Raw genomic sequence first — 14,084 nt, forward strand, 5'->3', positions numbered from 1 at the left:
CAATCTGCAATTTACTATAAAAATTATTTACATTTAATTGAAAATTTTAGCGAACTGAGGAAACGCTGTTAACAGTATTCAATGCGAACGTACTGTTGCTGGTAACTTAACTACTGAGAATTGGCATATTTTGTGTAATAAAGAATTAATATTTTTAACAATGTTTTTTTTTAATATATGTATATATAGGTATATAATCTTATAGAATATACATCAAAACAAGATATATTATAGGTATATTGTATCTACTTTGCACACCTAAGGTACTCGACAAGCATAGAATCATGTAAGCTTTTTCATAAATTTAATAGAAATTCATTCAACAATCGTGGGTATTGAAAACTATGCGAAAACTAATGTCGATTTATACATTATACATATATCTGAACATTAAATCTTTCGCTTTAATAATAAACATTGAATTCAGAAAATATTTTTCCAGTTTCGAATGCGCAAAGAAGACTAAACGCAATTTGATCCAATTACAATGATAAATTATCATTGACTGATCTCTAGCAATATTCAAAATTTACATGTACATATATTTGTCGCTTTTCTGAGTATTATATACATATATACATCAGGTATGATAAAAAATATATTACGGCCATCTAAAGCTATTCACCTATTTAACGTTTTTTTTCAAATACACTAATATATGCTAGAAGACTATTTGTTAAGGCTTTCTTGGATAGACTTTATTGTGTGTTGTGTGTAAACTTGTGACTTAAACAACTTCAACATATACGATCATTTGTTAGTTACTATAAAATATTCTATGAAGTTTTGCATAAGATTTGAGGTATATGTAATATGATCAAACCAGCAGAGACAATCTAATACTTGATTGGTACAAATTTGTCATACTATAAACTTTACTTGGATTTTGTCAGAATTGGAGCCTATACACTTTTAATTCGAAACGCAAAACAAGCTCTAGTTGAGTGAATTTTTATCAACGTGTGCAAGTTGGTTGTTTAACACAACTTTCTTCACCCATTATAATCATGGCCTAGATATACTGTACAAATCTTTTGGACCGCAAGAGATTACGAAATTTAAGAATTGGCTTAGTTCGGTTTGGACTTAATTCAAAGGGATGAGATTCGCACCTTTTTATCAATATAAAATTGTTTTGTAACGTTTTCCTCCCAAAAAGCAGAGCTAAGTAAAACAAACACCAGTTTTTTTTCTCATATGAAAGAATTTAAGTATATTGTCATTGGAAGCTCTCAATATCCATTAAATTATTTCAAGTACAACTTTTGTAAACACGAAAATTTTCTTGATATTTTAATAATTGCACAACACAACCCACTGCTTGTGTTCATGAGAAAATACTGGTATAAATTGTACTCATCTTCAGTCCAGTGTCACTAAAAAAGTCAATTCTGTTACAGCAAAGGCAGAGAATCACCCCTCAAACTGAGCGGTTACCCATGTTTTCGTATAGAACATGCATCTTTGAAATTAGTGGCATTAAATGGTGCAAAATAGTCGTCGTGTAATTGTCTGATGATAGCTTCAATCGGACAAAGTTTAGTTTCTGCTTTGATTTTATCAGTTTTATCTGGCCGATTATGAACATTAACACTGAAATAGTTTACGTTTTTGCAGAACGGTATATCCTGGGTAAAATCCTTGCCATTAATGACGACCCGAAAGTAGAAATCGCTCGCTATGTGATTCTCATTCTTCGGATTCATTTTGTACACCTCAATAATGAATCGAGAGGCGTAATGCGACATAGAAAATCGATCGGTGACCAAGCCGAGTGCCGTTGCAAGGTATTCCAAGGTCTTGTCATGTCCCGAATACAAGACTACTTTCGGTTTAGCATCGGAGACGATTCGCAGCATGTGAGACACAATGTCCCTCAGTAAACCATAGGCTCGTAATAAACCGTACTTTCTTTGGCTCCTGCTCTTTGCATGCTGCTTTGCCTCCCATTCCGTATATGCAAAAAGACTCGTGACATGTTCTGTTTTAACGCAAAATTGTTGTACTTCTAGGTCTATACATGGCAGTGGCGCGTTGTGGCAGACATAAGTGAGCAGAGCATCCCTCAGTGAATTTGGATCGGTGCTTTGAGCCTGCTCAGGCATTTCGAAGACAACGTTACCAGCCTGCTTAATGAGGTTTGCCACTGCAGGATGAGACCTCAGATGTTCAGCCATTTCCTTTGAGTGCTGTTTGCTGAATTTATCAGCGGCAGAACAGGCGCAGTCTGTATTGCAGAAGGTGAGACTTTGGCTCTCTTGCAAATTGATTTTGGCAAGGTTGCCAAAATTGTCATACTCCAGAAACGTGTAGAGCAGGGCTACCGCGCTTTGCACTGTTCTCCTGTATCTTGTACTGTAAACTATGACGTCTTTCGAACTTAACGTGCCATTGTTCAAGTTCAGTTTGTTGTAGTAAATATTCCTCAGCAGCAATCCAGTTTTGAGCAGTTGGTTTACACCCAAACCGGTCAACTGAGCTAGTTTACATTCCTTCGAATCTGCCGGGAGCATAGGAAACCCATGAAAAGGTCCCAGAAACTGTGTCCATGCTGTTCTCGAGTAGCTTGATACATTTTGCAGGAAACTTTGGTAAGCCAAGTAAACACTTTCCATCTCGGAACTACCGCCGAAGTCCTTTGCACAGTTCACTGTTGTGATATTCCGCACGTGAGTCAGGGGACCTCTGTCTCCATGTCTAATGAATACCAGAATACCTTCCAGAGTCAGGTTGCCATCAACTTTTCCTGTTAAATAAGAGAAATACATTTGTTAATCAAGTGCAGTTATTTGTAGAACATCAAAGTCTGGATTCGTGCAGTACGTCAGTTGTAACGTCTCTTTAAATGGTATAGATACGAGAATAGATGAAATTTGATACACCAGAGATGATTAGCTGGTGTGAAATGTGAAAGTGGTGCTGAATTGAAAACAAGGTATAGATTTTGTACGTGTGCCAGCGTGTATTTGTACATTTGAATATAAATTGACATTATACTCAAGGTGATAGTAAAACTTTACCTTCAGCTCCGGAATTGATATCATCGGGTGAATTGCAGAATCTGAATATCTTTTTGGTTTTCAGATCGAGCTTGAGGTTCCTTGGAAATTCCCTGAGGGAAATATCGCTCGGAGGACGTCTACCCTGGGTGTAAGTTTTCTCGTCGACTCCGATGTATTTGTACATACCTGGAGAACGAACTAGGATTACCGACGAATAAAACAAGCGTAGCCGCGGCAAAGGTGCGTTGGAATTAAGTTGAACAAATATAAAGGACATGAGATACCATGATTACGAAAAATGATTTACTAGAGAATTGATTATGAAACGTGTCCGTGGTCCTCACCAGCGACCAAAAGGAAGATCCATACGCTGAGTATCACGTAACAATAGAACGCTCGATGCTGATAAGAGAGCCGTAGCATTTCCGGCAGCATCTTAGGACGTTCTTCGGAGGTGGAAAATCAGCGGAACGGCGAAATCGCGGTTCGTGGTGGAGGTCCAGGGAGCGATCAGGCGTTGGGATCAGGAGTGGCAGCGATAAACGCATCGTTGCGTGCTTCGCCCCGTCTGCATACGATGATACGCGTTAGCCGCGCTCGTCTCGACGAGAGTGATACGAATTTCGTTCCGCAGCCATTTTCGCCGACGAGTTTTATGCGACGTCTGACGCGACGACGATGGCGCCGCGCGTCGAACGGCCACTCCAAGAGCCCGCGGCTTTTACACGGGCGTGAAAATGGACTTCTCGACACTCGCACGGATTCTTCTTTATTTGGAAGGGGTTGCGGCCGCCGAGCGACCCTCGATTCGGCGCATGCGTTCTCCGTTCCCTCAATCCTCGTAGCCCACGAGACACCTGAAATTCCAATTTCTCGATTGCACTAATTTCTTTTTCTAATCGTGGGAGGGGGATCCAGATTGGTGGTTTGGATCCGGAGTTTCGAGCGATTAGATTCTGCAGCAGCTTTGACCGTCATCTTGAATTTATCCCTGCCGAAAATGTTCACGTGATAAATCATAAGATGTTATTACATAATTTAGCCTGTGAATTCGAGAAGGTACGGTTGATTACATGATTTTTTATCTAGTATATCCGATGATTCGCGTTTTTGTGACTTCGTTGCGTGATGTTTTATATATTTTTCTAAAATTTACAAGATAAATCGTGTAATAAATTACACGTTGATTTTGGTCATAACGTTATATGATTTAAGACACGGTCATTTTCAGTAGGTATATGTGTTTTAAGTCGAAAAATATCGTTCACAGTTCAAAAATTGCTGTGACCAAAGTTGTAGAGAATTGAATATCCTACCTTGGCTATGAATGTTTTTAGTGAAAAGTTGAAAATGGACAAGTTATTTGACGAAAACAAATTTCGCTATAAATTCAAGATGGCCGCCGAAGCTACCGCAGAATCTGGTCGAAATTCTGGATTTAGACTACAAATTTAGACCATCCCTCCAACGATTGGAAATAGAAAATAACGGTATGGAAAAATAGCGATTTCAAATGTAAATTCCCGATTAAGGGAATTCTATTAGAATATTAATTGACGGTTAGAAATAGATGAAAATTGAAACATGCGTAGCTCAACATGTGAAGATAACTCGGATAAATTTTTGTGATTCGAAGTCGCCTTGGGCCCCAGATATCATTATACATATATATTTCCCATCATTCAACGTGTACTCTTTCAGCAAACTTCTTTTTCATAGTGTTGAAAATGTTCATTAGATATTTAATTCACTATCAAAAATGGTTCCATTGTCATCTAACCGTCAATTCGTTTTATGCGATAGAACTCCCTTAACGCCTTATGATCTGTCCAAACGTAATTTCCAAGTTAACGCGAATAAATTCCACATGGCGGATTGATTTTCATCATTTTGAACAGAACAATATAGTATGCTTCAAATACTATAATATGATACAGTTGCTTGCTAAATCAGAAGTCGAAATTTTTTTTTTACTTCACATTTGTATAACAATGATCATCACTTTCGAGCCTCCGGCTCAGTGAATTGTTTTCAAAGATTCTCATTCTGCGCGTTTAATTTTTCTACAACAAAATTTAATCATCATTTTTGATACATTCGTGGACGAAGCTACGAAATAATTATCTCTTCTACGTCGTAAAAATGTCAAGTCGATACGTATCTCCGTAGTTGATCCGAGGAACAAATGGTCTATAAGAGGTGAACGAGTCCAGATAACGATATTTTATACAGACCATTCCCGTTTTTATATCGCGTTAATAAAACATATAAGTAAAAAACGTGGTGCGATATACATAATTGACTGCAAAAAAAGATTTGCCAATTATTTCCGTGATTTATGTATTTGTGTATGTGTGTAAAATGCAAAATGCATCGCGTCAAGAGAGACTGAAGAAGTTCTTAACAGGAACCTTTTTGTTTGACGACGATATTTTGAATACATTATTGTTTACAGAAATATAAACAATAAGAATACTTATGGTATTATGCTACGATTGTCGCCGTTGGCATCCCAATAGTGCAGAAATTATTAAACGAGCTGGACGACTGACCACGATATAAAAGCTCATCACGAAGTACGATACATATTTTCTGCGTCATTATACGCGTGTAAAGCCAGATTTGCGGGACCTCGCTGACTCGTAGAAAGAACCGATAACGTATAATGAAACCGAATTACGTGTCCGACGAAAAGCCATTTCCCAAAGGAAATGTGTATTTTTTCATGAAAACCGAAGATTCGTACATCCATGGTTAGGGACAGCAGGTTTTTTTTTCATTACCGCGTTACTTGCTCTCCTTTTCGAGAAAATAATTAATTTTTCGCAATTTCATTCACCTTTCTTCACTGAATTTTTTTCTTTGGATTGATAATTAAAATTTAATGAAACAAAGTGAAATAAAATCCCTGGTTCGATATACCCATCGTATAATAGGAAATCATATTATATCGAACTATGACATAATAACGGTCCATTCGGCGTCAAACGAATCATGTCTATAGCCAGTCACGCCGTTAAAATAGGCGAGGTGGATCGAGATGGATGAATAAATTCGGAAATTAAAATTGACAAAGCATATGCAGAAGAGAATCACTTTTAGGATTGATCGGTCGGACCATCTGAATCAAAAGTTAGGAAATTAGATAAAATGAGTAAAAAAATGTCACTGTTGTTATTTGAAGAAATGAATGTGAATTCGAATTGGCTCAAGATTTTTGAATCGGTTTTTCTTTCTTCCGAACTTTTCTGACTGAGACAGTTTGACGGATTAGTTATTGGTTCCTAAAGCGATTTTTGTCATTGCGAAAAGTCGCAAAGCGACGTTCAAGCGTATAAATTACGTCGACATATGCATGCGCGGTATCGTTGGCAATTAGGAAATTTACGAGGTGTTATTTTTACGGTGCGAGTTCCGAGGGTGAAGATTCTATTTCAATTATTCATGACTTATATCCCCAAAAGGCGTATCGATCTCGTACGTCATTTGAGAAACCGACCAGAGGCGCATATCCGATTCATCATCGGACGCCGTCGCGTCATCAAGCTTCCTTTTTCAATCCCCTCGATGCCGGCTCGCAGACTCGAATTTCTTCGTCAGCTCGTCTGATCTGCACTCCGTTTTATAAATAGAAATTTCCATCTCCTTGATTCGGGTATAATAATACCCACCTACGACAAATTCGCGGACACAAAGACGGCTTTCACACGATTCCGATATTGATCGAGAACCAAAAATTTTACAAATGAAAGCAAATCGGCGACTCCCAATCTTCTCAGGACGCTAACGACGTCTCTCTTCCCGAAGTTGTATAACACCTATAAATGTTTTCAAATTTAATTTTTTCCCTAAAGATCGGCAAATGTATTACATAACATGTGTTATTACCACAAGCAATACAAAATTCAAAATAATTCATGTAAACTTTCGATCGAATCTTGCATGTATATAGTATGCATGTATACGATTATATTATATATACCGTTGAATTTTATGTATACTGCGGTATATGCAAGTATCTGAAAATTTTTATTCGGGCCAGTCTGCAGCCTCCGTAAGGGGGTTAAAACGTAAAACGTCCGAGTTGCGTGGGTAGAACAATTCATCAGATTCTGCGGGGGATGAACCATATACGAGAGTAGAATATATTTCGTGACGAGTTATACGCGAAGGGTACTAGAGGTTTGAAAATAGCGGATTTTGTTCGTGTTTTACTATTTTTTTTCTTTTCTTTTTTTTATACTTTTTATCTTTTTACTTTTTACAATTCATTTTTAACTTCCCGTTTCTCTGGTTTCAGAGAAAAAAGGAAGTTATTGTAATCTCCCTGAAAATGAAAAGTTGAATTTTCACTAGATGTCCACGTTTTGAAGTTCAGAGAATCATTTCCAATCGTTTTTACAATTAGATACTTGTGTATGTATTTGATCAATTTTTATTTGTTGGATGATGTCTCGAGAACAAGTTACCGGATTCCAATGATTTTCGTCTCAATTGTCGCGGTTTTTCAGACTTAGAACTGATTAGAATTTGGATTTAGTCGATTCAGTATTTTTCGAATTATTTTAATAGTACGATCTTAAAAAATCAAATAAAAATCATGGTATCTTGAGATCGGATCAATGGATTTTGATAAACCTTGATACCCCGAAGTTTTTCCAATTGCCGACGACGATTGCGAGGTTAGATTACGGATATTCCAAAATGGCGAATCCAATACGGTTGACCAAAATCCAAAGTAAATCGATTTGGCCGAAACTCGGTATTTCGAAGTTTTCGGGATCACTGATCACGAATATGATATTGAATCTTCAAAATTTAAGATGGTGGATCCAATATGGCGGACAAAAAACCAAAACGATGGTCTTTGACCTTGAAATTTCACGTCATTTCATAAACCTTGATACCCCGAAGTTTTTCCAATCGCTGATGACGAATTTGAGGTTACATTACAGATATTCCAAAATGGCGAATCCAATACGGTGGACCAAAATCCAAAGTAAATCGATTTGGCCGAAACTCGGTATTTCGAAGTTTTCGGGATCACTGATCACGAATATGATATTGAATCTTCAAAATTTAAGATGGTGGATCCAACATGGCGGTCAAAAAACCAAAAACATGCTCTTTGGGTTTGAAATTTTATGCCACTAAAGAATTTTCAGGGTGTTGATCAAGAATCCGATACCCAGTTTTTTCGTTCCGTGAACTTGGAACCTGCAGTGTGAAAACGGGAAGTTCGAAGGCTGATGGCTCACGGTCAGCCCAAAGCCGCTTGTTGTACTTTCGAGCGAACTTGCAGGGCAACATGCCGTAATAACCCTGCCGAATATTGCACGGCGAGCAACAGTCCGTGGAAAATTGCTAACTCACACACGGAGAGGGCGAAAACGCGGCGCGAGTGACGCTGAGGACGCTTGCGCCCCGGCCGCAGGGGGTGTCGAAGACGTCGAGCCCCTATATAAGGGCGCGAAACCCGCGAAACCGCTACTCGCAACGGACACCGCGTTCCAGTTTAAAGCCCTATAAGTCTCGAACGAGTCGGGAGGAGTTCTTCCAGTTATTAACAAAGAAAACATCGGCGAGCCGCTCCAGGGAAACCAGGACGCCATGGCATCCTCCGCCAGGAGCTATCTCATCACTCTGCTTCTCTACGTCTCGGTCGTAAACGAGATCAGCCTGCCTCTGGTGAGTTCGATATCATATTTTGTCCCCCGATAATCGTCCCTTTTAATAATTTGATCGAGAGTTTTTTTTTTTCATCTTTTCTTTATTTCCGTAAATTTATCTTGCCAACTTTTTTGCACGGTATTGATGCACGAGAATAGTAAATATAACAATTGTTGGTACGTACCTTGGGGAAAAGAAATTAACGTCGAATTTATTTTGGTTCCGGAATTGGCGATACATAAATTGGCCGCGGGAAAAGAACAAGAAAAAGGTCTTTTTCCGTTCCTCCAGTGTAATTAAAACCGTAATTTTGTCGCAGTACACCATTTATAATGCCTAATTTGGAGTTTTGTAATAACGGTTTTTTTTTTTTTATTGATATAACTTTATACGTTGTAAATTTAACGCGCGGTAAAAAAAAAAAAACTTCCCCGCAGGGCTCAATTATTATTTTTTACCACAACTGAGATCGGGTGTATCGCGATTTATGTCTAAAATAATATCCGTCTCATTAATTTTTGTTTTTGCAATATCACTTTTCTTTTCCGCGAAGAAAAGTTCTACTACGGCGGATTCGCGTGAAAACTTGAGACTACATCAACGTTACGGAAAAACAATAAGAACATGGACCGGAAAGTCCTGACGTCGCACTCAATTTTTCACTATAAATCCTTGCGTTTTGATCCCTCGTATTCGCGGAATAATAACCTGGCCATGCACGGATCAGCGTGTGGAATAAATCGCAAGCTCAGCCGTTTGCAGCAGTGAAGCTGGGATCTCGATTCAAAATCCCTGAAACCGAATCTATAACCGCGCGCATTTTTACTTCGCGAAATCTTTGCGGGAAATATTCGCGAAAGTTGCGTTATAATTCAACGTCTTGACCTGCGGATAATAATTGACCAACAAATGACGCGAAATTGCAAAAATGAAAAATCACTCGCTTATTAAAATGATGGCAGGCGGTTCGCGCTGCGGCCAATTGCAGTCAATGGCAAACAACCATTGAAAACTGCGTCGCGAAATTCAGATCCGCTCTATTCGCCCCCGCAAATGTCGGACTCACGTGCTGTCGTAAATTACACCTACATATGTGTGAAATTCCGTTCCGAATAATTAATTACACACTGTTATGATTGTCGTTGTAGCTACGAAGACCGCTCCACCTAATGTTCGTCGCATTATTATACAATCAGCGTAAAACTGTGATATTTCATGTAATTTCGTCAACCTGGCCATATAAGAGTCTAATTTTGAGTTGCGCGATTTTTTCGCATGTATAATTATAAAACGCTTTTTTCCTGGCTCGTCAGGAGTAGAAAACATAGTTCCTGGAATGCGAAATGCAAGAAAAAATAAATCAAAATTACAATGAAATTCGAGGCGAACGAAAAAAACTAACGTACAACTGGTTTTTTTTTTTTTTTTTTTTTAATTTTAATATTCTCGGTAACGAAAATTTGTGCACACTTTCTCAAGCTAATGTGACATAAACTAGAAAATAAAGGAAGCAATAATATTTTCAGATTCTGATGGTAATACACTGAGAGAAATTTTTAGTTCCGGTTACCGTTCAGTCATTAACTATTTTCATTTTTTATGACAATCGAAAAATATAGTTCTAGGTAGAAAATGAAAATTACTTTTCTAGCCGTTGCCGGAAAGTCTAGTATCCGTTGTTATTCTTTCTCATTACGATCGCTGTTGCTATATTTTCTTGCAACTGTTGCGAAAATTTAATTCTTGTGCAACAATAAATTGACGTTAAATCCTTGTTTAGCTAAAAAAGTAGAGTAAACTTTACAAACTGATTTTGCGTTGCAATCACCAAAAAAGAATCGACAATAACGCAAAATGTTAACGCGTACCTCGTTTTTCGTAATTCCAACAATGTTCAGTTTTTTCAATGATACCTGTTTCACTGAATCTTTCTAGTTGCTGTAAGAAACGAAATTTTTCTCAGAGTATAAAATTGAATAAGTTCACCTTGATCAACAAGTATTTCGAGAATTTAATTATTATATGATTAATAATAACAACAACACAGTGACGGATGAAAATAGAAAGATTTTGCGAAAATATGTTGAAGAATAAAATGAGATGGAAAAATTTGAAGAATATTGCGTCTTATACAGTTATTATTTGTTCACTCGACGAAGGACCGTCGGCTAAGTCCTGCTGATTGGCAGGTCGGTGAAATCTTTACGCGTACTTTGATTTTGGTTTAGTGGAGTCCAATTAGAGGAGACTTTTCGGGGGGAATTCTAAAAGTAGACACAGAAATAGGTATGCATACACAGGTCAGCGTGAAAATATCAATCACCCGAAACGTGCAACGTGGGATCGTTTATACAACTTTCCGCAAACTTTTACCCTTAACAAGATGATCAATTAAAATCCTGTCGTTACCCGTTCGAACGGTTTCGGGATTTGCCATTCGGATTATACGTCAAACCGATAAGAACCTGTAGCTTTGAATAAATGGGAAAAATCTGCCAACGAATGCCGAGTGAATAAACGAGGGGAGAAACGAGTGATAAAAAAAAAAATTAAAGGGGTGAATAAAAGTCAGCTAAACGTTTGCAGATTATACACAAAAATCCGGAACCTTTGCGGTAAAAACGTGCAGGATTTAATATTGCTTGTATTCAATTTATCCGACAGAAGTTTTGATTGATGATCGTAAAATATAACGTTCGCTCCGCTGCGGAGGACTTTTTATCTTTCAAATTGAATCGATCTGTTTTTCAGAATAATTGTTAGTAACTGTATAATTTTGCAAGTTTGTTAAATAAGTACAGAAAAAGTTTCAAATCGATATTGATCGATTTCTTTATTTCCTTCGCTGCAACGGACGTTTTTCTTCATATTGTAAAATTTTTGATCGTACACAGTCGTCAGAAATGGGATGCCGATAAAATGAGGAAAATGCTGAGAATCCAGCGAAATTTAAGCTCGCAAATTGGCTGCAATCGCAACGATGCTTAGACCTACTTACGGTTCTGCGTATACCGTATAACAAATACATGCTTCACTCTGATCCCGGTTAATTACGGGCATTAAGGATTACAGCGAAAAGCTCTGCGAGGCCAAGGCTCGAGCTTTGACATTCTAACGGGGAAATAAAGGCGCGTAATTGTCCCGGTCTGTATAAACAGTTGATCGTTTGATTCTCTTCCAATTTGCCTGTTTATGCACAGTGTGTTTGGATAATTGCGCAAATAGAGCGAATTGCTTCTATCGTAGTTTTCCATGGCAAAGCGATTTCTATTCGGACCATAAAATCCAAACTCACATATTGCGGACGAATTAAGCAAAGAAAACTTTCCGCGATATCAAATCGATATTAATTGCAAAATGAACATACACAGGCACTTAATGTTTTTTTTTTTTTTGTATATCTGAGATACCTTCTTTCCCATGAGTTTGCTAAAAAAAATTTATTAAAAACTGTTGAAATTGTGTATCGATATTTTAACCAGACTCTGATTTTCTTTCAACCGATCAATTATCAGAAAGTCGGTTACGAATTTTCAAAAATTTTCTTCACCTTACGTTAAAAACAAGACTTTCAATTTCGCTAATTTAGTCTAATTTTTTTTTTTTTCGGTATTTAATTCAATAAATAACAACCCTCGGAGAAAAAATTCGCGCGAAATGCGGAAGACAGGTGAAAACGTTCGGACGTTTATTTTTAATTTAGCTTCGGCTGTACTTTAATGAAGAGAAATTTTGTCGCGACATTCCTTTCGCTCAGCGAGCGTGCAGAAAAATTATGCGAAAATTTCTTTGGAGCGGTTTTGGAAAGAGGAATTTTAGCAAAAAATTTCAACCCTCCGAAATCTGACCACCTCTAAATTACGCGTTATTTCTTTACGCAACACGTCTGTTTCGCATCACGCGTCGTTGGATCTTTGCAACGGTTTGCAAATATTCGAGACGAGCAGCTTTTGCCTACCGCAAAGAAGAATTCCAGTGTCGGGTTTAACATTCTCTGGACGGAATATCCTCCGTGGCTTCTTTGACACGGGATCGCCTTACCCAAGACTCAAGTTTGGACTTTAATTATCGCAGGTTTTTTTCAACGGTTTATTTATTTATTTATTATTATTTATTTATTTATTTTTTTTTCTCGCCGCGTTGTTTTGCAAAAAACGAAACTGCGGACAGAAGCACAAGAAATATGAGAAAATGTTGAAATTAAAACGAAAAAGACTGAACGACTCGAAATGTTTTGTCTCAGTTGAGAAATTTAAATTTAAAGATTGAAAAATTCATTTCTGGCATTCAAACATCTCACGAGATTTGAATCGAACGCTGGAGGAAAAGAATATATTGCACCCAGACACAAACCAAAGAATAAAAAAAAGAAGTATTTACCAAACATCAAATAGAAAAAAAAAATAAATAAATAAATGTGATTTCATTCACAATCAGTAACTCGATTAAATTATTGTTTCGGTTGTTCTCTGTTAAATCAAACGATATTTATTATACTCAAAAAATCGATTTTATATATTCACAGCTGATATTATATTACGCTCCTGCCGATTCCGTCTGCGTCGAGTTTTTATTCCATTCGTGTTTCCGACGTTTCACATACAATTTGATTTACCTGGAGATAAAAATGAACGACTAAGAATTTCAGTGGTATATGTAACACACGTGTGGTACAAAATATGAGGATACATTCGGTCACTGTTTTCTCGATTCCCATTTTTGAAAATTGGGTAAAACAAAAACAACTAATAAAATGAATTAACCGTCAATTTTAAGATCCGGTCTGGACTGTAGTTACACGTATGTTTTTTTCAGAGTAATTCCTCTTATTAAAATCCCGTGTTTCACGGTCCTCGCCGATGAATTTGTTCGTTTATTAGTTTCCACGCGGCAGGAGTGCAGCTGAGAGAAGTGAAAAGTTTGAATTTCCAAGGAGCGTAAGGAGAGCGACGATAACGTTAATCAGCAGCCTGCACAGAATTTCTAGTGTCTCTCTCTCTCTCTCTCTCTAACTCTCAGGTGATGGATTAAGTCTATCGATTCGCAAACACAGACGAGCACGCAGAGGTCCCGTATCGTATATGTCGGGTCATCAAGCGAGAGAGAGAAAGAGCGGAGTTAATTAGTTTGATAAGTATATTTTCAACTCGCCATAGACTTGCCGCAATATCAAACACGGAGGTGTGTACACACCGGGATAAGCCTTAATCCGAAGCGATTATCCTCGGCAACGAAATTATGCTAACCGCGAGGTCAAAGTTAATAAAGCTGCGGAGGGGCGGCAAAAAGCTCGGGACGTAAGAGCCCCGAGAGGCAAGATTCGAACTGGAAAAACGTGCCCCACCCCTGATAAATCGGTAGAAATTTTAAACTTCAGACATTCCGACGCGTGTTTTTCCCCGTCCCGAGGAC

General features: G+C 37.8%; 2 protein-coding genes across 5 annotated transcripts in view; one reads left to right on the forward strand and one right to left on the reverse strand.

Annotated features, from left to right (window-relative positions):
• Window positions 1-118: 118 nt before the first annotated feature.
• On the reverse strand, window positions 119-3,770 carry LOC107222485 (2-phosphoxylose phosphatase 1). Of its 2 annotated transcripts, none has more exons than XM_015661870.2 (3): window positions 3,347-3,770; window positions 3,021-3,188; window positions 119-2,746 (listed from the first exon to the last, which is right to left on the reverse strand). In XM_015661870.2, the coding sequence occupies exons 1-3, from the start codon at window positions 3,435-3,437 to the stop codon at window positions 1,434-1,436; spliced, it is 1,572 nt and encodes a 523-aa protein (XP_015517356.1). In that variant the 5' UTR covers window positions 3,438-3,770; the 3' UTR covers window positions 119-1,433. The 2 variants fall into 2 exon arrangements, with proteins under 2 accessions (XP_015517356.1, XP_046602757.1); XM_046746801.1 differs by having other exon boundaries at window positions 3,310-3,414.
• Window positions 3,771-8,468: 4,698 nt separating this feature from the next.
• Window positions 8,469-14,084, forward strand: part of LOC107222497 (neuropeptide-like 1) — a 31,173-nt gene continuing 25,557 nt past the window's right edge. For 2 of the 3 annotated variants that reach the window (XM_015661887.2, XM_015661889.2), the window contains exon 1: window positions 8,470-8,690. In XM_015661887.2, coding sequence (XP_015517373.2) covers window positions 8,613-8,690 — 78 coding nt within the window. In that variant the 5' untranslated portion in view covers window positions 8,470-8,612. Of the gene's footprint in view, window positions 8,691-14,084 lie in introns of all 3 variants that reach the window. The other variant, XR_006906425.1, reaches the window with a different exon arrangement.

This window comes from Neodiprion lecontei, chromosome 1 (genome assembly GCF_021901455.1).
Source record: "Neodiprion lecontei isolate iyNeoLeco1 chromosome 1, iyNeoLeco1.1, whole genome shotgun sequence".
Lineage (NCBI taxonomy): Eukaryota > Metazoa > Arthropoda > Insecta > Hymenoptera > Diprionidae > Neodiprion > Neodiprion lecontei.